Source organism: Carcharodon carcharias, chromosome 17 (genome assembly GCF_017639515.1).
Source record: "Carcharodon carcharias isolate sCarCar2 chromosome 17, sCarCar2.pri, whole genome shotgun sequence".
NCBI classification, from domain to species: domain Eukaryota; kingdom Metazoa; phylum Chordata; class Chondrichthyes; order Lamniformes; family Lamnidae; genus Carcharodon; species Carcharodon carcharias.
The window spans coordinates 24,216,748-24,242,651 of record NC_054483.1 but is presented as its reverse complement, the minus strand read 5'-3'; the positions used below and the strand labels follow the sequence as shown (position 1 = coordinate 24,242,651).

Sequence of the window (25,904 nt, the reverse complement as noted above, 5' to 3'; positions counted from 1 at the left end):
GAACACAGATAACGTTTCGAGTCCATTCGATGGACTCAAAACGTTAACTATGTTCCTTTCCGCAGATGCTACCAGACCTGCTGAGTTTTTCCGGGTATTTTTGTATATATGTTCCAGTCGGCTTCTGAAAAAGCTCCTTGGCCTGAAACGTTAACTCCGTTTCTCTCTCCCCCAGCTGCTGCCCGACCTGCTGAGTGTTTCCAGCATTTTTTTTCCTTTCATTCCAATACATTTGTTTGATACCTTGACACGCACTTATTTCCCTTTGGGGAATAGTTGGGAAGATTAGCAACCGATTGAACTGCCTTGTGAACACTCCTGCCGTGGCCAATAAGTCCGGGAGTAGGCTTGAACCCAGAGCTTCTGTCTCAGAGTCAAGGCTGCGAGCTAAGGAGTGGCAAGACCATCATTCCAATATGTCGGTTGGAGGGAAAGATATTGGACCTAGCAATTTCTATCAATCCATGTCTTTACCTGATTCCATTTCACAAAATTGACCATAACGTCAACTGCCTCTTAACCATTTGATGTTTGAATTAAAAAGCTCCAATTTCTCTCTGGATAGAGTTAGAGCCTTGCAAAAGCTACCTGCCCGAGAAGGACGACTCCAGTCAATTGTCTGAGAGGACCACGGCAGATGGTCAGTCTTATCACTCAGAGTTGAGAATTAAGCTCTCAGTTCCTTTCACCCAATTCTTCAGTTTGTTGAACCATGTACAAGAGTCTCTGCTGGGTTTGAACCTACAGCACTGAGTAAAAGATGCCAGCTCTCTGACATCTTCATCATTCTGTTCTCTTTAGGGCAGATCTACCAGTTTAACACTCCAGCTCTTTCTTAAGCAAATCTCAAAGACTAAGTTGATCTCCCTTACCGTTAGACCAAGGCTCTGAGGTCCAAATTGGGATCAATGATAGCTATCCAGCTATCACCAGCACATCAATATTGTTCAGCTTTTTTTCAAGTCTCCCCAGTGCTAAATTGGACAGGTCACCAGAAAAAAAAACTATCACCTCCCCAACTGAGCTTAAAGCTTTCTTTTCAAAGAAAAAAAAGAACAATTTTAATTGCCAAAGGGCCAGGAATTAGAAGAAACATATCTCGTTCTTTTGAAACCTACTACATCCACTACCTGGAGTAATGAGCCTGGAAACAGCGTCACTTGCCACTTGAGAGGCACAAACCAGCTGGATTTGGGCAAATATCCCTGTTCCTTCAGCAGTGTTGAGTCAAAATCCCACAGCTGGCTACACACCAGCACTGCAGGAATATACTGTCAGCAGCTCGACGGGAGCGGTTTACAGAGAAGGTCCAGCCCCTGGCAGCAGCACCTTGGCAAGGGTCATACAAACACTGGCTTTGTCCCTTGACACCTGAATCCTGGGAGTGAACAATGTATGGCTGCAGTGACTCACACAACTTTGTTTGGAGGATGGGGTGGAAGGAGGATAGAGAAGTCATGGTAAGGATGTTCAGGATCATAAAATAGTGTCAAACCATTGGGCGGTTTTCATGTACAAACATCACTCCTTCACACAGAGTAAATGAAAATCACAAGCAAGTAAATTCGTTAGACTTTATTCAACTCCATCTTTCTTTTTAAAAATAGCTCACGTTTTAACTAGCCAAATGTATGTATGTCATGAAATAGTGCGACAGAAAAATATATATATATATTGCTTACAATTTCTTCCAAGTTAGGTCAAACACTGATGGGCTTTTGATGCTCTGGGAACAGCTCAGCACTCAAAACAAGATTTTTAGTTCATCTGGGATTCAAAATGATACCACTTTGAAAAGGGAGAATGGGAACTTTTCTGCAAGAGAGTAACAACCTGGGCATAAGAACAGATGCAGAAATGTTCTAAAAGGGAGGATAATGAGAAAGTGGGCAGTTTGCATGCTTTATACAGCCAATCGTGTCCTCGGTTTGATTCATTCAGTCCTTCCATCTAGATAAGCCTCCTCTTGTTGGGAAACCATGTGGCTGTTTGTCGGTGCGCTTGTTTCATTTCTGTGATCACACTCGCTTTCATACCCATGTTTACGTTGTGACACATCTCGTCACATTTACAGCCCCAAATACAATCACCTCCTGTCATAAATTAACAAGATGCTGCTGCCCTACTTCATCCAAATTAACATGATGCTGCTACCCTACTTCATCCACATGAGTCAAACTAAAGAGAAATAAACACAATGAGCCAAATTAGAACTGGCCAAACACAACGCAAATTTGAAAAGAACGAGAAACAAAACATTTCTTTTTGTAAGCATTTGTGCTAAGCCAAAGCCAATTTTGTTGCAACCCATCTTCTTCCTGCTGAGGCCCTGGTGATCAGAAACTGAACTCAGACCAGGATTCCATTCAGACTCCCTCAGCGCCTTCCCAAAAGTCCAATGCCAGATTTCATACGTCAAAGTGCAATTAGATTCTGTACCAGACATTTTAAGTGCGCTTTCCACAAATAGGATACCTGATTACAATATTACATAAATCTTCATGTTCAAATCATTGACTGTTGGCTGTCCATTACATACTTGACCATATGGCACATGATCATCGTGTTAATGAAAATTCAGAAAACTGGACTACCTACACAGTCCATCCCTACCCCTGTTATAATCTGACCATGTGCTAATGTGTGGAGATTTGTACCTTCCTGGTCAGACAAAAAAGTTCATTCTTTTTACTGGTGACTATTTCACAGGCTTGGACTCCATGGTGTAGACTTGCAGCAAGTGGAAAATGACATATTCACAAGAAAAGGAGAGGGTGTAGACTTGGTGGCGAGGAATTGGAAATGGTTCAGGTCTTGGCTTTTTGATTAGAATGGAACACCCTGGTCAGAAAACCAGCCCAGGTGCTGGGTGACCTCCCTGTGCACAATTCCAGCGATAATGGCTTTTGGCTGCGTTGTACAAACAAAAATCAGCAACAGCTCAAATCAGATGTTGGGTAGAGCTGACTGCACTCATTCAGGCAAATGGGATATTTTTCCCAATCATTTTCTTCATTTCATTTCATTACATTAACATATCCTTCATTAACTGTTGAATAGGTCACATCTCTAGTCCCCCCAGGATCTCTCTCATGTCCCAAGAAAAGCAACTTTCAAGTCACGAGGTTCTGGGTTCAAATGCCACTCCTAGGGTTGAGCTCAAGGATCAAGTAAATACCCCAGTGCAGTACTGAGGGTATTGCCTTGCAATGCTGCACTGTCAGAGGTCCCGTCTTTCAGGTGAGATCTTAAATTGACTCCCGTCTGCCTGTTCGGGTGGACGTAAAAGATCTCATGGCAATATCCTGATCAATATTTTTCCCTCAACTAACATAACACAAAAATAAACAGATTATCTGGCTATTTGCCTGTTGCTGTTTGTGGGATCTTGCTATGTGCAAAATTGGCTGCTGTGTTTCCTACCTTACAACAGTGACCATACTTCAAAAAGTACTTAATAGATGATTGACATTTGGTGATCATGAAAAGTGCCAAATGATTGCAACTTTTCGTTCAGCTCGGCTTGTGGACTGAGTAGATAATGTGACACCGTCTCTCCCACAAGGCAGCAGGTTTTAAGTCCACAAGATGGCACAGGAGACTAACAGAAACGTGAAAGGTCCAGTGGCCTGGACCCCCTATTCAACTCCATAATTTAACAGGTATTGTGCAACCAACATTGACCTCAATGAGCAGTAGCAGCTACCCAGGAAGGTTTCAGGTCCCCTATCCTTTCACCTACCTGACATAGCTTATTGGCAATTGCTGTGTACTTGAAGCAAGACTGGATTCGTCCATCTGCTTGAGGCTTTCTGAGGCCCCACTGCCCACAGTGGTACAATATTGTACTTCATCCACCTCCTAACTGGAGAAGTCACATTACTGAGGGAAAAAACAAGACTTGCATTGATACAGCGCCTTTCAGAATGTCAGGATGTTTTCCCAAAGCGCTTCAGACACCAAACTTTACTTCTGTAAATTGTAACTCGCCGTTGTCATGTCTGAAACATGGCAGGCAACTTGCACACTGTCAGTCCCCACAGGCAGAAACGTGATAATGACCAGACCATCCGTTTTAGTGTTGTTACATGGAGTGAAATATTGGCCAGAATGCTGGGGAGAACTCTCACGATCTTCTTTAAAGTAGTGCCATGAAATCTTTACTGATCGCGTGAGGGGGCAGACAGGGCCTCAGTCGAATGCCTCATGTGAGAGGACAGCAGCTCTACCAGCGCAGCATGCCATGAAAGAATTCTGTATCCCACTGTCTGGAGCAGCACTTGACGCCACAACTTTCTGACTGAGAGGCAGGAGAGCAGCCGTGTGAGAAGATCAACAGGACAAGGGAAAAGCCACAGAAATAAAGACAGCTGGAAAAGGCAGGTGCCGGTCTGGTTTTCCCTCTTTCCAGTGAGGTTAGTCTTACAAGCCTCCGCAGAACACTGAAGTTTTAGAGAGCAACATTTCAAAGTAGCTTTTGTGCTGCAACCCAATAGGATTGTTCACCAATATTTTCATTTCTTGTGCTTCGGGTTTCAATAAAACATTTCACATTCATTTGCCAATACGTGGTTCACCTAAGTTGAGTACCATGACGCTGCTCAGGTTGCAGAGGACCCCAGAGATCTAATCCACCCTTAACATTCGAGTCTGTTCTAGAACAGTGATCAAAAAGTTGTTTAATAGCAAAATGGAGTGGTTCGAGGCGAATTATAGTATTGTTACAGCATAGAAGGCGGCCATTCGGCCCATTATGTCTATGCTGGGATGGTTCAGGAATCGGGTTGCCAGTTCTGATTGGATGTATTCCCAAAGGTCTCATCAGGATGTCCTGACCTCTCCCCACCTACACCACCTGCCACGCTCCTGTCACTGCTCATCCAACTTGCCTATCCTTATGGTTTTCCCAACTTTTCACAGCAGTTAGAAACGAGCAGTCTTTATCACTCACTTTGTTGATTCTCGACTCAGCCTTTTCTCCCCAAACTCTTATATTCCTGAAAGAATTGCAAGTATTCAAATAAAATTTTTAGGGGGGGGGTGGGGGTGGTGGGTGCGAATGGTGGCAAAGGTGATGTTTTTGAATGCTCCTCCGACATTTTCTCACCTAGATTTTGTTCAGAATGCTGAGCGGAAGATTCATCTTCAGTTGCTGAAGACCTTAGGGAAATTCAAGAGAGTTGGCAACCCTGTTCAGGAACCCTTCCCAGCTAACATTTCTCCACAGGTGCCAGTCTGGAAGGTGCATGAATGTCCCACTCGTCGGTAGGTAGTGAAGTGCATAGTCTATGCGTCATGGCCCAGACGCTAACAACCAAGAGCGCCTGCTCAAAACCATCCTGTACCAGTCGATCCAACCGCTGTGCTGAGTCTCAGATATGTGCCCAGGACTCTGTCAGTTCTTGCACGCGTGTCTCAATGATGGCACGCATCACTGAATACCTGGAAAAAGAAACATCGTCATCTCAGGCTACGTTTTGAATGACAGTGCAGCACTCCCTCCATACTGCACCGGGAGTGCCAACTTGGATGAGGTGGTCAGGAACGGAACTTCAACACACAACTATCAGTCTCGGGCAATAGTGCTACCCCCTCAGTTACAGCTGACAGTGCAAACTTTAAGTATTTCACTTAATCCTTAATTTCGCCTCATACTTTATTCTTGAATGCTCTTAACCTTTCATTTCCAAAGCGAATGCAAACTGAATAGAATTTAAGGGGAACAGGTTGAGAGAGACCTTGGCGAAGACAAATCTTTGAAGGTGAAAGGACAGGTTGATAAGTCTTTGTAAACACCATATGTGATCTTTGGCTTTATAAAGAGAGACTTAAGGGTGCAAAAGTAAGAGAGCTTTTGTCAACTTTTATTGTGTAAAGTATTAGGCAGGAAAGTAGAGTTGAGGTAAAAGATCAGCCATGTTCGGATTGAATGGCAGAGCAGGCTTGAAGTGCCTAATGGTCTACTCCAACTCTAATTTCTTATGGCCAAAGCCTTCCCACTGTTAAGTGGAGATCTTGCACTGGCCCAATAAAACAGAGGTTTGTCTCTCATCCATAATCAATATCTATATCCGTAATTTTATTCAAGAAATCTGACTTTAGCCTGTACATCCTGCCAGCTTTTTCACTCACATGTTCCCGTGTTTTTAGTTATCATTGGAATTTCCTGTGTAAACATGTTGTTACACCCTCCCACCAGTGGCGGCGCTCCAAAATTCTTCCAAGAAGTAACGTTTGAAATATTTAAAAGTGCGAAGATATACTCTAAATTAACCCAGAGGTGTTCAGTGGTCCTACCAAAATTATAACTGTGAGCAACGATTCACCTTTTTCTTTTCCAAAATGGGCTCCACCACCCCACCTCCCGAAAAACCAGGAAAACATCAAGCTGGCCCAGAGTGCTGAGATTTGGACAGGAACTCACTTGCGTGTTAACTTTTTGACTTCTCGATCTTCCTCTTCCTTCAGTTTTACAATAAAACTCTGCAGCACTGGCATTTCAAATTTGATGTACTGAGCAACCTGTATTCGGGTAAGGGAGAGTAAAAAGACAAGTATATACAAATTGAGAGAAATATTTGGAACTATTCCACCATGAACCAAACATTAACATTTCCCCTTCCTACTTCCTGGCATTACAGCTTAGATTGATTGTAATCGGTTAGAGAGGCAAATAAGAATTTCACATACATGTTTGAGCCTCCTTTGATCCTTTATTCATCATAAATGGAAAATTCCTATGTAAACGAGTCATGCTGTAATGACATCTTTGTGCCTGCAGTGGCAGTGCAGCACCTCACTTGTTCATCTCTGAGCTTGTTCTCCTGCACTCCAATAAATTCTAATCCTCTACTTTCCATTAGGACTGTGTAAAAATCAGACCCAGAAGATGAGTGTGATCTCATCCAGCCAGTTTGCCTCACACAGAGCCTGGTCAGGGAAACTCAGGTCATCCCTGGTGATGGGGTAGAGAACCTTCTCATTTGTCCTGGGTGGACATGCTTGCAAAGGTCCCTGCATTGTCGAGTGTGCAGCAGCAATGAACCCCAGCAGCACAGCTCTTTCCTGCGCACATAAGACGATAAAACATTGGAGCAGAAGTAGGCCATTCAATGAGATCATGGCTGATCTGATAATCAATCCTCAACTCCACTTTCCTGCCTTTTCCTCCATAACCCTTGATTCCTTTACTGATTAAAAATCTGTCCATCTCAGCCTTGAATATACTTAATGACCCAGCTTCTACTGCCCTCTGCAGTAAAGAATTCCACAGAGTCACTACCCTCTGAGAGAAGAAATTCCTCCTCATCTCTGTTTTAAATGGGTGCCCCCTTACTCTGAGATTATGCCCTCTGGTCCGAGATTTTCTCACAAGGGGAAACAGCCTCTCAGCATCTACCCTGTCAAGCCCCCTGTTTCAATAAGGTCGCTTCTCATTCTTCTAAGCTCCAACGAGTACAGACCCAACCTCCCTCCATCCCCAGAATCAACCTAGTGAACATTCTCTGGACTGCCTCCAATGCCAGTATATCTTTCCATAGATTAGGGGAACCAAAACTGTTCACAGTATTCTAGGTATGGTCCAACTAGCGCCTTCTATAGTTTTAGCAAGATTTCCCTAGTTTTATACTCCATTCCCTTTGAAATAAAGGCCAGCATTCCATTTGCCTTACTCTCTTTTGGCTTTCTGACTCCCTACAAATCGTACCCAATCTTTGCTCGGAGCTCTTTGCCAAAGCCACTGCAAGGCTCGATGGGGGAACGGTCATGGTGACTGCTATCCTGTACCTCAAGGGGTGCCAGGAGAAAACGCACATCCATTCATGTGTTTCAGCCCATTGTGAATCTCACACATGCTCTCACACCACCGGCAGCCCATCTCGTTCTCGGTCTGTACCACTCAAAAAGAACAGTTTCTCGACTGCAACTTCCCTCATCCGTAGCCCCACAGGCAATTCAATTGATCAGTAAACATGAAAAAGGGACTCACATCATAGGTGACCTCTTCACCCAAGTCCTTCTCCATCAGAAAGATTTTAGCTATGGCCTCGCATGGTCCCTGAAGAATACGGGAGATCAGAGGATAGTCTGAATCCTTCAATTTTGTTCTTTCTGGAGAGAGTTACACCATCAAAAAGATTAGAAAGAAACCTGTTCCAGTCTTCACTTAAATTGTTCTGTGTCCCCACTGCAACATGTGAGAGAGTCAGTGTGTACGGTCCTGTGTTACATAAGAACCTAAGTAATAGGAACAGGAGTGGACCACTGCACATTAAACTCTCGGAGTTGAGTAGGAGTAGAGGAGTAGCCCCACCATTCAATAAGATCATGGCTCACCTTTGCCCTCAACTCCATTTTCCCATCCAATCCCCATATGCCTGAGGCACCCAAAATCTGTTGGTCTCAGTCTTGAATATATTCAATAATTGAGTATCCACAACCCTTTGAATGAAGATATTTCTCCTCCTCTCAATCCTAATTAATGGACCCTTATCCTGAGACTGTGCCCCGCCCCCCCCGCCCCTGTTCTAGATACCCCTGCCAGGAGAAGCAACCACTCAGTATCTCCCATGTCAAACCCCTTCTGAATCTAGTATGTTTCAGTCAGATCGCTCCTCATTCTTCTAAGCTCCAGAGAATAAAATGTACTCAGCCTCGCATCAATGGACACCCCCTCATCTCAGTGACCAACCTAGTGAGCCTTCGCTGTAACTACCTCCAATGCAAGTATAGCCTTCCTTAAATACTGAGAGCAAAACTGTACACAGTGTTCCAGGTGTGGTCTCATCAAAGCTCTGTACAACTGCAGCAAGACTTCCTTATTCCTGTACTCCAATCCGCTTGCAATAAAGACCAACATTCCATTTGCCTTCCTAAACGCTTGCCAGTTAGGCACATGCTAACTTGGTGTTTCTTGTGCAAGTCTACCCGACAATCTCTGAACCTGAATATTTACAAGTTTCTCACCACTTAAATAAAATTCTGATTTTCTATATGTGCTAACCTGCATGGTAACATCATACAGTGTCTGTGTGTACTCTTCTGTGTCTTCCTCTATACTGAATACATGAGTAAGATGCGGAGCATATACCCACACATCATATCACAAGGTCACTGTGTTTGTGGCCTGTCTCTGACCCTGTGAAGTTACACTACCTCATGTGGTAGCTACATCCTTATACACAGAGAGAAGACACTGGTCAACTCAGAGAACACGAAACCGTCAATTTTGATATCATTGTTTGCATAACTTTGGAACTGAATGGAAAAGAATTTTTGAAAAAAGGTACAAAATGCTAAGGGGCTGAAGGGGAAAGGACAAACTTGACAAGGTGCAGGGTTGAGTGCTGGAAATCTGCTTCTGGCTGTCCGTGAGCAGCCAGCCTAAGTCAGCACGCTTCCCAGATAGACAGGTGAACGTCTGCTGATCTTCTGTCAAGGGTGGTGGGGGGGGAACATCATCCACTCAGGTATCAACCAGAGTGGTACATTTTATTTTCATCCATGGCTAAGCCAGCATTTATTGTCCATCCCTAATTGCCCTTGTTCAGAAGGTAGTTAAGATTCAGCCACATTGCTGTAGGCCAGACCGGGAAAGGATGACAAATTTCCTTCCAGACGGACTCTCGTGAACTGGATGGGTTTTTACGACAATCGGCTGTGATTTATCATTAGACTTTTAATTTCAGATTTTTGTGGAATTCAAATTTCACCACCTGCCAAGGTGGGATTTGAACCTGGAATCCAGTGACAATGCCTCTAGCCCAGTGCCAATACCACTATGCCAATGCTTCTCCCTAAATCTCCAAATTGGCCTGAAGATCTGGACCAATCTGCTGTGTGTTTTCACTAGATTCAGTGCCAACCTGTGAGATTACTTTGACATTAGATTGATTCATTTCTCCCTGGTGTATGACCTTGCTGTGCAAGATCTCAAGAAAGACATACCCATCAACCACTCACCTCCACTGGTATGAACAATATAAAGTGCAAATTCATCAGAACTGTTTTCTATCTGGAAAGAAAAGGGGGAAAAAAACATGATAACACCTTTCAAAATCTTGTCCCTTGTCCAAGGCAAATCTCTCAATTTTGTGACCTTTCTGACCCTGCCATAGATCCCCACCATTTTCTCCCAATCTCCTTTCCTCTGTTAGCATAGGCCTTGACCTACAACAACCTGCATTTACATAGTACCTTTGCTGTTCAAAAGAAAGGCTCAATGCCTTGCCCAGGGGAACCAGACAAAGAATAGACATTGAGCCCAAGGACTCGGAGGGGAGACCAATAATGTGGCCAGAGATAGATTTGAAGAAAAGCAGTGAGGAACGTAGAGATTTCAGAAAGGAATTGCAGACGATGCAGGGGTTTGTCTGACTGAAAGCATGGTTAACAATGGTGTGGTGAGGGGTGGGGCACATGTGTACAAGAGAACAGAGGTAGAGGGACAGATATGTTTGAGGTAGTTAGACAGTGCTTGCAGGGCTGGAGGAGGGTGACTGAGAAGGAGAAGGGATTGAAATGTCAGGAAGAGGGTTTCAATTCAGAGGCATCAGAGGAGCTGGAGTCAATGCAGTCCAGTGAGGACACTGGTGATGGGTGAATGGAGCAAGGTCTGAGACAGTGCACAGGGAGCAGAGTGTTCGACCAGCTGAAGTTCCTGGAGGCTGAGGGCATGGGAGAGCATTACAAGAGTTGAGACAGAAGAAAATTCCAGTGTATGCTGGAGTGAATATCGAACAAAAGTCTGACAGTACAGGGGCAATGGAATTGTTAGCATTCCCAAATAGACAAAAAGTCCCAGGTCATACAACACAACTCATAGAGTTGGTCTCACAGCTCTTGTGAAATACTTTCTGGTTGAGTGAAGGCATTAACTAGGTGTTGTAATCACCTCACATTCATTCCACAGCATGCAAATCAGGAACTATTTCTCACCAACACCTCTTTCCTCTGCACTACGTCGGAGAAGCTGGTTTGTGCCCACCAACTGCTTACCTTAAACTTGTTGAGGAGTAGGTTTAAGACCTGACGAGTGCTCATGGTGCTGTTCACACGGACATTAGTAACAGAACCAAATGCAGGAGTGAAGACAGATGTCTGCAGAAAGAGAGAGGAAGAAAATCACAGAATGATTACAGGTGCAGAAGGAGGCCATTCAGCCCATCATGTCTGCACTGGCGAGAGAGCGTGTTCCACAAGGGACTATGTCAAAGAGACAATCCAAACAGAGGTAGAGCAGAAATTTGCCACTGATTTTTTTAAAATCAGTTCCTGAGATGTGGGCTTCACTGGCTGGGCCAGCACTTGTTGCCCATCCCCAAGTGAAGGTGGTGGTGAGCTGCCTTCTTGAACCGCTGCAGTCCATGCGGTGTACGCACACCCACAGTGCTGTTAGGGAGGGAGTTCCAGTTTGACCCAGTGACAGTGAAGGAACTTAGTATGAAACCATTCCTTTCATGGGAGCACAGCATCTAATCGGTATAATGAGAATGAGAAAATCTCAAAGGGGTATTCAGGGCTTTTATCCAGTGAAAGCTTTTAATGTATTGATAAATAATAATAAATAATAAAGAATAAACCAAAGAAAAAACAAGACACTCAGCACACCAGGCAGCATCTGTGAGAAATTAGATGTTTTGAATCATGAACCCTGTTTCTCTTTCCACAGATACTGCCAAACCTGCTGAGTATTTCCAGCATTTTCTGTTCTGACTTTAGGAATCCTACATCCACAGTGTGTTTCTCTTTCTTCCTTGTGTGTCAGACAGCGTCATATCTGACCGATTCCTGACAGCTCGCTACTGACCCTGCTTACCCAGCACAGGGGTCTCCCTGATCAGGGGAAGAGACACAATGGGTGGAATTGTACGTCGATGGGATATTACAGTCTGGCCAAGGTCAATGGGCTTTTGAACGGCTCACCACATTTTACATTTTACCCCGCTCCTGTAAAATTCCACCCCAATATATTTTCCATATTCCGTGAACACGTGCGTTCAGTCACGATTGAAGAAACGGGTAAAAAGACAATTTGAGTGAGCAGGCAAGAGGCAACATGGTAAAGCCTCCAAGAATATATTGAAGCAGAGTTGGCAAGCTGACAGGCAGTGCAATGCTCCAGAACTTTTACACTGTACTCAGCCAGGCCTGCCAGTGGAGTGACGCTCTGCCACACTGTGGCACCATGTACCACCCTCTCTTGGCATCCCACTAAGTCACTAAGTGCTTGACCCACCTTATGGTTATAAAAGTGACCATTGATAGAGAAACGATGTCGTCTAATTCTGCGCTTGTCACTTGGTGACCGCAGATTTGCCCTCCGGAAGATCAGGGCTCCGGCATCACTCTTGGTCCGCATTAACTGTGAACTCCCTGCGTCACCCGAACTGCACTCTTGGGAATCTGGAGAAGCAAAAGGGGAACAGAGTGTATTCATTCCCCGTTACCAGTATCTTCCTCTCAGCTAAACACAGTCACCCACCCTCCAGCCCGAGGCCACATATCCAGGCCTGGCCATTCAGTTGTCAGTGGGCTATTCCTCCCTGGAGGGAGTCAGTCAGGCCTCGATCCTCACCGAGGATGAGTGAAAATGCCACTCCCCCACCTTTCCCCTCCAGCCCCAGCATGAAGAGATCAGAAAGAGAACCATTCATGTCCCAGCCTTGGCTCTTCTTCCCAATGGAGCCAGTCTGGAACAAGGACAAAGTCAAGAGATCACCTCTTGGTGGTTCTGACTGATGAGAGAGCCAGACTGGGGGAGGGGGGGGGGGCCGCAGGAGAAGAGGGTGAGGGGGTGGGGTAGTTGGAAACACAAGGAAAATGGCCAAACCCAACTGTCCACTCACCGGAAGAGTCGCTGGGAGTGGTTCACAATAAGGGTACATCTGCAATGAGACTGAATGGGTCACAGACCAAGAGGTAACTGCAGACTTCTAACAGCTCCACAGTGACACATCTTGGACTGAATTAGATCTTTACTTGATCATTGGCCAGGTCACTCAGCACAGAAGACAGGAAAATGCTAGTTCACACAAAGGCTGGGACATGTGTGCAACTCTCTCCCACAAATGCCAGCTCAATTCATACGGTTGCCAACTGTGATTCAATGCATTCCTGGAGGTTTCATCACACAGTCTTGCCCTCACACTCCAGGAATTAGTCGGCCAACACAACCATCCTTGTGTCGTGCGGCCTTCCTGCACCAATTGGAAAGCAAAAAGACTCACTACCCAATTGGACGTTGCTTGACTGTCAGCCCAATAGCCTTTTTTGTTCCCAATTTTCAATATTTTTTACATCTGGTAAAGAGAAATGTTCATAGAAAATGACAAAAAGTCCCATTTTTTTTGACCATCCCGATGATTTTTCTCCAGGGTTTCGCACAGCAGTGTCCTGGAGCTGGATCTTCAATTCCTGGAGACTCCAGGCTAATCCTGGAGGGTTGGCAAACATATCAATTCATCATTTTCCATCTGGGGCAATAGATTTTTTTTGTTTGAAAAGGGAGGTGGATGAAGTTTAAATACAGAGGAAGCATGATCTCACTGAATGGCAGAACAGGCTCAAGGGGCTGAATGGCCTTCTCCTGATGCAATGTGACTGCATGTTTGAAACCTGGACATTGCAGGACAAGAGTGAGAATAGACTTACTGTCGTCACTCTGCGTCACCGTCTCCCTCTTCTCAGGCACACTCTCAGACTCTTCCACTTTGATGTCTGGTATAACAAATGTTGTCTTGGTGGGTCTGTGTGAGGAAGAGCATTTTATCAGGACTCCAACAAGAATGAAACAGTTAATCAGGATTGAGAAACACCTCCGAGCTGACTCCACAATGAGAAAATACCATTCGAAAGCAGAAAGAATCACACCGTTCCCTTCTCATTGCCATTCTCCTCCCTGTAACCCCTCCCCTTCTTCACCCCCCTCCCTGTATTCACCCCCTCCCCGTACTCAGCCCCCTCCCCTCCATTACCCTCCCCATGACATCTCGTTATCGGGGTGAGGGACGGGGTTCGAGATGGTATCAGGCTGAGGGTTGATACTGGAGTTAGCATGGCGGTTTGGGTCGGGGTCAGAGTGAGGGTCGGGTTGGGGTCAGGGGTGAGGGTCGGGGGTGAGGGTCGGTGCAGTGGCTGCCCACCTCTGTGCTTCGATGCTGCATCCTGAGTGCCAGGAGGTCGATGAAGGCGGGGGTCGGATCCGCTCGTTGTCATCCTGCATCTGCAATCGGATTGGCCGGCGCAGTCCCCATGAAATGTTGAGAAGCCCCTCGATGATCAGCTCTTCTTCTTCCTGAAGAGGGTGCAGAGGAGATTTACCAGAATGGTCCCAAGCGGGGAGGGAATTTAATACAAAGTGAGATTGCAGAAACTGGGCTTGTTCTCCTTGGAGTAAGGGAGATCGAGGGGAGACCTGATAGAGGTGTACAAGATTCTGACAGGTTTAGATAAACTAGACAAAGAAAAGCTGCCCCCCCATCAGCTGATGGCACATAAAACACAAAACACAGGCTGAAGGTTTTGGACAAGAGGTACAGGGGGAATGTGAGGAGGAACCCTTTCTTAACACAGAAAGCAGTAATGGACTCAAAATTGGCTGCATACTTCAACTTACAGGATTACAGGGATCAAGCAGAGGAGTGGGACTGACTGGATTGCTCTGTAGAGAGTTGGTATAGACTTGATGGACTGAATGGCCTCCTGTGCCATTAATGACTATAACTCCTGAACAAAAGAGAAGGCTGAGGGGCGACCTGGTAGAGAGGTCTTAAAAACGATGAAAGGTTTGGACATATGGAAGATATTTACACTCGTACAAGGGACCACAACTAGGGCCCATCGATATAAGACAGACAGTCATTAATAAATTCAATGGGGGAATTCAGGAGAAACTACTTTACCCAGACAGTGGTGAAAATGTGGAACTCACAACCACAGGGAGTGGCTGAGGTGAATAGGATAGATGCATTAAGGGGAAGCTGGATAAACACATGAGGAAGAAAGGAATGGAAGGATACGTTGATAGGTGAAATGATGAGGGTTGGAGGTGGTTCAGGTGTAGCATAAGCACCCATCAGTTGGGCTGAATGGCCTGGTTCTGCACTGTAAAATTCACACACAAAACCACATGTGCCCTAGAGATTGCTGCCCTCCAGTGGGCTCAGCAGGCACTGCAAGGGGCTCGTGCAGAGGATGTGAAGAGCACACAGTCTATCTCTTCCCCTTCTCTTGTTAATTGGGTAACACACAATCAAACAACAGGAAAATCTGAATTCAGTGAGTAGAGGTTGAACGCTGCCAGGATTTCTCCATCCTGTGCAAACACTACGTGCATTTAGATAGCGCCTTTCACAGAGTAATGTTAACATGGTATAAGAGGGAGAGAGTGGCGGAGTGATAATGTCACTGGACTAGTAATCTGGGTATCCAGGCTAATGCTCAGCGGGCATGGGTTCGAATGTGAATTAGGAGCAGGAGGAGGCCACTCGGCCCCTGGAGCCTGCTCCTACGGCAGCTGGTGCAATTTAAATTCAATAATAAAACCTGGAACATAAAGCTAGTCTCAGTAATGATGACCGTGAAACCATTGCCGATTGCCGTAAGAACCCGTCTGGTTCACTAATATCCTTTAGGGAAGGAAATCTGCCATCCTTACCCGGTCTGGCCTACATGTGACTCCAGATCCACAGCAATGTGGCTGACTCCTAACCATCTCCTGAAATGACTGATCAAGGTTCTTCCAAGGGCAATTAGGGATGGGCAACAAAGGCTGTCCTTGCCAGCGACACCCACATCCCCTGAAAGGATTTAAAAAAATAATCCCAAGGTGCTTCATGGGACACCTGGTCACATGAGGAGGTATTAGTTGCTGACAACTTCAGTCAAAGAGGTATGTTTTCAGGAACATCTGAAAGGAAGACACGGTAAAGGCTAAGAGGCTGAGGGAAAGAATTCCAGAGCTTAGGGCCGGCAAAACGAAAGCTTGCGTTTCTCAATCTCACGCCCCCAGGTACAGCTGCCAGCCTGGTCCTACATCCTGTGGATTTTCATTGTAACCTACATACTGTCCAAGTAAAGAGCTTACCTCTCTGTGTCGGAGCTGAGCAGTCTGTCCTTTATAATAATAGTTGTACGTCTTCAAGTGTCCCAGGAGCTCCTTCCTACAGTAAAGAGGGGAAACAGAGTACTCTTTTATTGCTTTCCTTATCTTTGCCCCACTCTCATTACCACACACATGCCCGCGCGCACACACGTGTCAGCTGCGTCTCATGGCTAGAGTGCTTGCCCGAGTCAGCAGCTTGCCATTTCAAGAGACTTGGGCACACTTGGACTGACACTTCAGAACAGTACCGAGGGAGTGCTGCCCTCTGACAGTGCAGCACTCCCTCGGTACTGACCCGCTGACAGTGCAGCACTCCCTCGGTACTGACCCGCTGACAGTGCAGCACTCCCTCGGTACTGACCCGCTGACAGTGCAGCACTCCCTCGGTACTGACCCGCTGACAGTGCAGCACTCCCTCGGTACTGACCCGCTGACAGTGCAGCACTCCCTCGGTACTGACCCGCTGACAGTGCAGCACTCCCTCGGTACTGACCCGCTGACAGTGCAGCACTCCCTCGGTACTGACCCGCTGACAGTGCAGCACTCCCTCGGTACTGACCCGCTGACAGTGCAGCACTCCCTCGGTACTGACCCGCTGACAGTGCAGCACTCCCTCGGTACTGACCCGCTGACAGTGCAGCACTCCCTCGGTACTGACCCGCTGACAGTGCAGCACTCCCTCGGTACTGAAGCTCCCTGAGTTGGGAAGGAGGACCAGCAGGTCGTCAGCAGTTAACAGGAAGGCTACAGAGGGGTGGCAATGAGTCCAATTGTGTACCAGTTCTTGTAAAATTTCCACCCACCATGAAGCCAATAAGTCTGTGAGCTGACAAAGAGAGACTCTGGGTTCACTTCAAATCCAGCTGCTCAGTCAATCAGGGACAAGAGCCTGCATCTTCAACCTTCAACATACAACTAGCTCCTTGCAATCTATTCAACTGTCATGAAAACAAAGGATAGCTAATGAACCCATCCCTGTCAGAGACTGGGAACGTCTAGTGAGTTGTTGTCGTGTTCAATTGTTCTGTGTTTGATTTTGAGAGTCTGTTTACTATTGATGCTCACTGTGCTTGATTGGTTAGGCATGGACTCAGAAAAGTAAACACAACTGCACAAAGAGCAAGAAGCCAGAGCTGAAGCATGGAGCAAACATTCTAAAGTATTGTGAATAAAACCTGTTACACACATATAAACTAGTGTCATCTCTGCATAGCTCTGATGTGTAAAATATATAACAGGCGAGAGGAAGAAGATGATTAAAAACCGCAGTTGATAACCTGAATCCAATCACTTATTGTTTTACCCCCTCGGTCTCTTAGGCTTCCAAACGTTCCCAGGGAAAGCATTCTTGTTCTGAAATTGAGGGGTGACATTACGAGTGAAACTGGAGATCATCCCCCACCCCTCCCTCTCTCAGCACGTCAATCCCAGTCAAATATCGGACGTACACGCAGGATTAAACTCCTTTGAATCAGCTCAGCAAAGCTTCTTGGCCTCAGCAAATGTATCAATGGCCTCAGCAAATGTATCAATGGCCTCAGCAAATGTATCAATGGCACTTGCCATGACCCATATGAGCCAATTCCAGGCCCCACTCTGGACCCTTCAGGCCAGTGAACAGGGACAGCTCGTCAGTCCAGGCAATCAAGGTATAACCCTCCTAGAATTAACACGTAGAAGGTCACAGCCTCAAACAACAGACCAACGTGTATTTCCATGACACCTTTACCATCGTCAGACATCCTAAGCTGCTACACAGGAGCATCACCAAACAAATATTTGACACCAGGCCGTGTCAGGGGAAAAACAAGGAGGGTTAAGGAGCATCTAACAGCAGGAAAGAGAGGCGGGGAGGTTCAGGGAGGGAATTCCAGGGCTTAGGGTCCAGGCACTGAAGGCACAGATATCAACAGTGGAGCGATGGAAATGAGATATGTCTGTCCAAGAGCCCAGAAGAGCAGAGCATGAATATTGAATTAAAAAAACAGAAAATGCTGGAAAAGCTCAGCAGGTCTGACAGCATCTGTGGAGAGAGGATCAGAGTCAACGTTTCAAGTCCGTATGACCGTTCCTCAGAGCTCTGAAGAGTCATACAGACTCGAAACGTTAAGTCTGTCTTTCTCTCCACAGATGCTGTCAGAGCTGCTGAGTCTTTCCAGCATTTTCTGTTTTTGTTTCTGATTTTCCAGCATCCGCAGTATTTTGCTTTTATCCACATGAATGTTAAATGGTTGTTTGGTTTCAAAACACTTCATTACAAAAGACATGGGCAATCTTTGACACAAGTGGTTGTTATGGAGCCAGGGAGCAGACAAGGGGACCTGAGAAGTGCTTGGATCATTTTCAGTCTGCACTTCGCTTGGACTTGTCAAAAATCAGGTGAGCAGTTGAAATGCTGAGGATTTCACAGTCATGAATCGTCAGCTGGGTGAATGGGAAAGAAAGGGGAACTGAGTCCTTTCATATAGGGAAATGCAGAGAGTTGCACACAAGGAGTTTGATTTATTTTAGGATTTCAGGCCTCAAAAGGAGTGACTTCATCTTTCATGTTAACCCCATGTAAACTAAACAAAAGCCCTCTTTGTATACTTGGGCCTCTTTCCCCATCCAACCCCCAACTCTTTGTCTGGCAAATGTTTCTTCCTCCCTGCTAAGTCCCTCTTCCACGCATCCTCTGTTACCTCTCTCAAGAGCAGGCTATTCGACTACATGGGGCATTGTGTCCCAATCCAACTCTGTCCTTACTCAACATCCATATAGCAGACACTCAGGGCACATAAAGGAAGCCATTCCACCCTTCCTGTAGGGCTACCGCCTCTGGTTAGACATATTTCTGAAGTTTTCACCCTATCACCATCCATCTCTAACCACTACAGCTGGTTAAATAGCCCTTCTTTTCTAAAAGAAATAAAAAAATCCTTATCCAATTTTTCTAACAAATAGAAGTGAAAGAGGCACAATTGTTCCATGTCCCTCTGATTCAGCTCCTTGATAGTTGGCAGTGGTATCCAGCAGATACCATCTTCACTTCCTGAAGGTGCTCTGGCAGTCATGGAGGACTGATAACCCCTACGCTTACGCCAACTCCTGAGCGATCCATATGTAATCCTTACTACCTTGCTCTCTCCTCATATCTCCATATCTTCCCTGTTTCACATAGTCCTCCCATTCTCTTTTAAACCATGCCCTTCCTTGTGATAAATTATTCCATGCTCCACAACCCTCTGTCTAAAGACGCTTGTCCTACATTTCCACTCCTCACTCTCCGAAAGATTACTTTAAAGTTGAGGACTCCATCGACACTGGCTTCCGCACCGCTCCATCCCCCCTCAATAACCACAGGAGGGATTGGGCAGGGGAGACTGTTCCCTTCCCTTACGCACTCTCTCAAACCCTTTCATAGTTTTCAAGTCTCGCTTCCAGCTTCTCGCTCTTCAGTGCCTACATCCAGGGAGGGCTGTGGACCTAGGCCGAGCGTATACAGTGAGTGTATACTGTTTTCAGAGTCTCTCCAGCCTCCTCGGCCGAGATTAGGTATCTCGGTGCAGATCAGGTCACGGAGCTGAATCCTGTGGTGTTTGTGTCTCTCAGCAACTCAGTGCCGTTCCCGACTGTTCAGTCAGGAAGGAGGCTGCATGTCCAATACTTCATCAGCCCTCTATATCCATCACATCCTCCAAACCCAAAAGATCGTGACAAATAGGTGCAGGAGGAAAGGAATCTCCAAAATGGTTGAAGAGGGAAGATTGGCAGAACTGTGGGGAAAAAGAGTAGAGGAAATGGGATTAATTTGCTAACAGCAGTCATATTGGACCAAGTGGCCTCCTTCTGTGCTGTCCAATTCTTGAATCTAAAAGTCGGCCCCTCAAGCCTGCTCTGCTGTTCAATGAGATCATGGCTGATCTCCTACCTCGGGTTCACTTTCCCAGCTGCTCTCCAAATCCCTGGATTCCCTCAGTCCAAAAATCTCTCAATCTCAGCTCTGAACGTGCTCCATGACTGTGCATCCACAGCCCTCTGGGGTAGAGAACTCCACAGAGATTCACAACCCTCCGAGTGAAGAAATTCCTCTTCGTTTCTGTCCTACATTCTGAGTTTCTAACCATGAGTTCTGGGCTCCCTAGCCAGGGGAATCATCCTCACAGCATCTAGCAATTGGATGTTGGCCAACATTCCGGGATTCCAAGACGAGTGCCCCTCTCAGTCTCTGTCACAGGAAGGAAAAGGGGAAAAGGAAGGAAGCATTGCTCTCGATTCTGCTTTGCAAGCTCGGACCCTGTCCATGGGGCTCTCACTCACTTGGGAATGTACTTGTCTTCCCCAATCCGAACGGGATCTTCCATCATCGGTGGGACAGTCATTGTTGGCTGGCTCTGGTGAGAAAAAGAGAGACAAGATGGCAATGAGTGGAGAAGATAAGCAACTGCTCTGTGCCAAACCCGGTGAGCGCTTGCTCACAAGATAGCCCTTTCTCCCAGGACAGTTACTGGCTCTGTGTGCAGTCTTGCTCCAACACATCAACCATAACTCTTCAACTTTGTTCAAGCTGTACACTATTCACCTTGGCTTCAGCAGCAGCTGCAGATGGTGCACCCAATGGTAAAAATAGAGAATATGATCATAAATCACCTTGACATGACTGTGTTTAACATCGCATCCAAAAGACAGCACCTCTGACAGTGCAGCACTGCTGCAGCTGAAGTATCAAGTCTAGGTGTTCTGCTCAGTTCTCTCGAGTGGGGTTTGAGCCCTTGTCCTGCTGACTGTGACACAACCAATGTTACCCACTGGACCACAGCTGACACCTAAGCTGCTGCCAAATGGCAAATCTCACAAAGAAAAGAGTGGAAGTTACTTGGGTAGAGAAGAAGGCAGTTACTGCTCCTGGGGAAGCATGATCGAAGTGGTCCCTCTCCACACTGAAACACATCGTGGCACAGCCCAATGCAAATGGACAGCCTCAAGACAGGAACTTTCTGTAACAAGAACCAACGGTTTGACATGAACCTGCATCAGGGCGTGTTTAAACTCTGTGTGTCACTTCAGAGTGGCAACTGGTGGAGAAGCATTGCAATCCATCACCCACCCACCTCAGTAGATGACAGATCTGCAGCCACATTGCTAGAAGATTCCTTGTGCAGTCAGGCAAGAAAACAATCAGCCCCAGTAAGGGAACTGGTGATCAGCTAGGTTCAGAGGGTGAGCTACACGGCCCGTATACTCTAGGACAAGGCAGGAGAGCAGCAATCTGGGACCATCATGGCTGACAGATAGTTGGTTCTAGCCGGACGAACACAACAGACTTTCAGATCCTCATTTCATTGCTAGAGTCGCCGTTACCATGACATTACTGCTCTCATCTACCTCTGTCGCAATGGATCATTGCAGCTGCATCTGGCACTCAAACCCCACCCCCCACAGAACTTCCTCCCAGGCCAGTAGAAAATGCCCATTTTATTTTACCAATGCTGATTCAGGCACCCAGAAAACCAAGCGGCAACAAAAAAAAAAATCCTCTTGCTCAACACAGTTCAGCACAGCCAAAGAGTAAATTGCACATTGCACACCCACTGATGTTTAAATGGAGTAGTGAGGGGTCTCAGGGGAGGCAGACTGACAGTTGGAATCCTGACAGTCATTTATCACCCCTTGGCTGACATTGAAAGCCACATTGAAATTCTGCCTCGAAGGTACAGCACCATTCTAGAGTACACGCTGTTCACTGTTTCTTCCCATGGATTGGCTGTGAATTGCTGTTTAAGGAGTTTGCAGTAATAATATCATTATTCTCTCATTGTGTGTGTACATCATTGGCAAACAGAACCGGTTTCAGAGAGGTGAGTTACGTTTTGTGTTGTAGACTGTGGCCTCTTAAAGGTGACAGGCAGAGAGAGAGTGCAAGAGAGCCAAAGAGAGAGAGTGAGAGAGAGAGAGGACAGGGGAAGGGGAAGAGAGGGAGAGAGACAGAGAGAGAGAGAGAGAGAGAGAGAGAGACACACACACACACCCACAGAGGGAGAGGGGGAGAGAAAGAGAGAGACAGAGACAGAGACAGAGACAGAGAGAGAGACATACACAGACAGAGAGACAGAGAAAGAGAGAGAGGAATTTGCTTTGCTTCCGTCCCATCAGAAAGGGCTCTATGATCTAACAGAAAGCCAGTGGTGCTCTGACACCTAATCACATTCAGGGCACAAGATGACCCAGACAGCATGCTGGACAAGTGCTTGATGCCAGTGTGCCAAAAAGCCAATACATCACTTGGTATCAAAGTCATACAGCACTGAAGAAGGCCATTTGGCCCATCATGCTTGGACCAGCCTAGTTAGAAAGCTGGATTGCCAAGATTGAATCCATTCCCTGGAAGAGTGATTTCAAGGCTGTGAACTGACCCTGGGTTCCAGGTGTTGATTATACACTGCTTGAAATTTGCACTCAACATTTCTGTCTTGTCGAATGTTACTCAAATGACCATCACCAACACAAGAGAATCTAACCATCACCTCTTGATGTTCAATGGCATTACCATTGCTGAAACACCCACTGTCATCATCTTGGGGGTTACCATTTACCAGAAACTGAACTGGACAAGCCTTATAAACACTATGGCTAAAAGAGCAAGTCAGAGGCTGAGAATTCTGTGGTAAGTAACTCACCTCCTAACTCCACAAAGCCTGTCCACCATCTACAAGGCACAAGCCAGGAGTGTGATGGAATATTCTTTACTTGCCTGGATGAGTGCAGATCCCACAACACTCAACAAGCTTGACACCATCCAGGACAAAACAGCCCACTTGATTGGCACCACATCCACAAACATTCATTCCCTCCACCACCAACGCACAGTAGCAGCAGTGTGTACCATCTACAAGATGCAGTGCAGGAATTCACCAAGGCTCCTTAGACAGCACCTTCCAAACCCACGAATGCTACCATCTAGAAGGACAAGTTAGCAGATAGATGGGAACACCACCACCTGGAAGTTCCCCTCCAAGTAATTCACCATCCTGACTTGGAAATATATCGCCGTTCCTTCACTGTCACTGGGTCAAAATCCTGGAAGTCCCTCGCTAACAGCGCTGTGGGTGCACCTACACCACATGGACTGCAGTGGTTCAAGAAGGCAGCTCACCACCACCTTCTCAAGGACAACTAGGGATGGGCAATAAATGCTGGCCCAGTCAGCGAAGCCCACATCCCAATAAAGAATAAAAGAAAAGGCAACAATGGAAAAGGTCTGTTTGATTGGGGTTTATCCTCCTCCAGACCAGCAGTAACCCTATGCCCATCTTCCTCACATTCATTCATCCTCTCTAATAAATGCTGAAAAGGTTAATAGCGTCAGCTTCAATCACTGACTCTGATAGTGCAGTCGACAGCTTCACAATGTTCCCCCCAGTCACTGTCATGATCACTGCTCATCGAATGATATTTCACCCTGGACCTAAGTCCGTGACGGATGACTCATTGGGATCCGTCTGTTTCTGTGTGTAACACCCCTCCATCACTTTCAACACTCCACAATCCCATCTTCTTGAACGAAAGCAGCCTGCTGTTTCTGTCTTTCTTCATCGCTACATTTAGTCCCATCATTCTCATTTGTAAGTCTGCTTTGTGCACGACTGACTAAACACATTTCAGTGGGTCACTGAAAAAGTCACTCTCTCTCTGTTCATGCACAAACCAGCTGGGTCCAGTAGCCAGGAGAAGTGAACCGCCTCCCTGCAGCTACCTCTGGGTGGGTTATTCACAGACCGAGGCTGCCAGTGTGCAGCTGTGAGAACGAAGCTGGTGCAAACACACTGCACAGAGGCCAAGTCAGGAAGTGTGTGGGTGACAAACTGCAAATAGGATCCCAGAAAGGTGCAGGAAGGGCAGCAATTAAGAGGTTGTGAAAAAAAAAACAGAGCTGAACTGGCTTTGAGAAAGAACCAAACAATGTGGGACACAAGACAAACAGTCTTCGAACATGCCAAACATGTGTGTCCTTCAGAGGTGAAAGGTGCAGCTTTTCTGAACACCATTCCCCCACCAGAATCATTAGCAGTCAGACGTGCAGCGCAATCATTGCAGGCCACATCTGGGTTCGATCAAACAGCTGCTGAGTGTAACAATTCTCCCCTGACAGTAACAATATCTCACCAAGCCCTCACTGCAACATCAGAATGACCTGAAATCATAGCTCCCAACCTCATTCAAACATTGACCACCTTATCTGCCAGGCAATTCATGGACAAGATGCAGAAAGCAGCTGCTGCCTTTGGGAGGGAGAATAAAAGGGAAACAAAAGATTTCGTTTCAGAGCACTGTGAAACCACAACTTGCAGAATCTGTTTACAAAGACACAGAGCAGGACCAGTGCCATGGAATGACAGCACTGTTGGTGAACAGAAGAGAGAGTTTTCCTCACTTTGAGATTATCATTGCACAGTGTCTCTCTCTCACACCCACTCCAGTCCTTCAAACTGGGGTTATAGGGCACCAGCTAACCTCTCTCTCTCTGTATTAACCACACCCCTTTGCTCATTCCACAGGGGTGAAGTGAGACAGTGAGCGATGCCATCCTCATGCCAATACTTTGGGACGTGACTCCTAGCCCAATGCTCTCCTCACACAAGCTTATGCCAGTGATGGCCAATGCTAACTCTTGGCTTTGCTGGCACAGGGAGCAGCCCACACTATTTACAACAAGCGACAAGCGCCCCGTTTTCACTGTGAGCTAAACTTATTCTCCCTTTGCTTTGGATCGGGGAAAGCCTGAATTTATTACGGGGGGTGGGGGTGGTGCGTGGTGGCGAGGTTCAGTCCTTCCCCGTTTGAAGGCAGCTTTCTGGCTGACCACTACTTGAGCAAAAAGCAAAGCTGACACCCGGAACCAGGTGTCTTGTCTGTTTAAATCAGTGAAATGTCCTGGAACTTTAACAAGGCTGGGTGTGAGGGGAGGTGGGGGGGGGTGAGGGGTGGAAGAGGAACTCGCCTGGTAGCAGAAAAGAGGAGATTTTTCTGTTCCTTTTTACCTCATTAATAGCTTCTTTCTTCCATCAATTCAGCGAGGCTGTGCTCCAAGCCGCTGTCTGGATCGCTCTTCACAAAAGCTTTGGCCATGGGGGTCCCGGTCCTTTTGAAAGAAGCTGCGGAACTGGGGCGATTTCAAATGATTGACATGGAGGGCGGCCAATCGGCGGCAGCCAAGGAACGTTGGCAACATTGCTTCGCGATGTCACAAAGAGGAGAATTAACCAATCAGCGGCAAGGAGGGCGGGATCTCAAGGCAGACAATGACAGACTGCGTCTGGTCAGATTTAAAGACACACACACACGCGCGCGCGCACACACACACACACACACACACAGGTCTCACAGCACCGCCCCCCCCACCCCCCCCACCAAGAACGTCTTACATAGAGATAGTTAGCCATCTGCACAGAGGAACCAAAAGACACATGCACAAACGCCTCCCCTTGTGTTAACAAAATATTTCTACTCAAGAGAGAGGTGAAGAAAACTGCAAACCTTTGCAACAAGATCAACATTTCAGAGCGTGTAGGGTGCCAGATCTCAGGATGTTGTCTTGCAAACTGCTTCTAGCAGCTGCAAAGAAAGCCTGTCACGTGCCTGACATGATCGGAAATTGCAGAAGTGCCCTTTCATCTTATTCCTGTCATGTCAGAGAGGATGTAACAGGGGAAAGAGACAGCCCTGGAAAGGCCCTGCTCAAAATGCCCTTCAAACCCAAACATGAAAGAGTTCAATGCTCAAAACATATTTATCCTCCTCCCTCAAGGGAGGCCTGGGATTA

General features: G+C 46.5%; 1 protein-coding gene across 2 annotated transcripts; it reads right to left on the bottom strand.

Moving 5' to 3' along the window:
• Positions 1 to 1,560: 1,560 nt before the first annotated feature.
• Positions 1,561 to 25,703, bottom strand: LOC121289989 (ras association domain-containing protein 2-like). Of its 2 annotated transcripts, none has more exons than XM_041210084.1 (11): positions 25,619 to 25,703; positions 20,405 to 20,478; positions 16,088 to 16,163; positions 14,145 to 14,296; positions 13,654 to 13,748; positions 12,239 to 12,405; positions 10,999 to 11,100; positions 9,964 to 10,015; positions 7,991 to 8,112; positions 6,425 to 6,522; positions 1,561 to 5,442 (listed from the first exon to the last, which is right to left on the bottom strand). In XM_041210084.1, the coding sequence occupies exons 2-11, from the start codon at positions 20,464 to 20,466 to the stop codon at positions 5,373 to 5,375; spliced, it is 996 nt and encodes a 331-aa protein (XP_041066018.1). In that variant the 5' UTR covers positions 20,467 to 20,478; positions 25,619 to 25,703; the 3' UTR covers positions 1,561 to 5,372. The 2 variants fall into 2 exon arrangements, with proteins under 2 accessions (XP_041066018.1, XP_041066017.1); XM_041210083.1 differs by lacking the exon at positions 25,619 to 25,703 and adding an exon at positions 25,123 to 25,242.
• Between the last annotated feature and the right edge of the window lie 201 nt (positions 25,704 to 25,904).

Excerpts from the sequence above, each read along its gene's own strand:
- LOC121289989 (XM_041210084.1), bottom strand. The coding sequence starts at position 20,466 with ATGACTGTCCCACCGATGATGGAAGATCCCGTTCGGATTGGGGAAGAC. Across the intron at positions 6,523-7,990 it reads GTGAAGAGGTCACCTATGAT|GTTGCTCAGTACATCAAATT; the intron begins GTGAGTCCCTTT and ends ACCCGAATACAG. Across the intron at positions 5,443-6,424 it reads GTCAAAAAGTTAACACGCAA|GTATTCAGTGATGCGTGCCA; the intron begins GTGAGTTCCTGT and ends TTCTTTTTCCAG.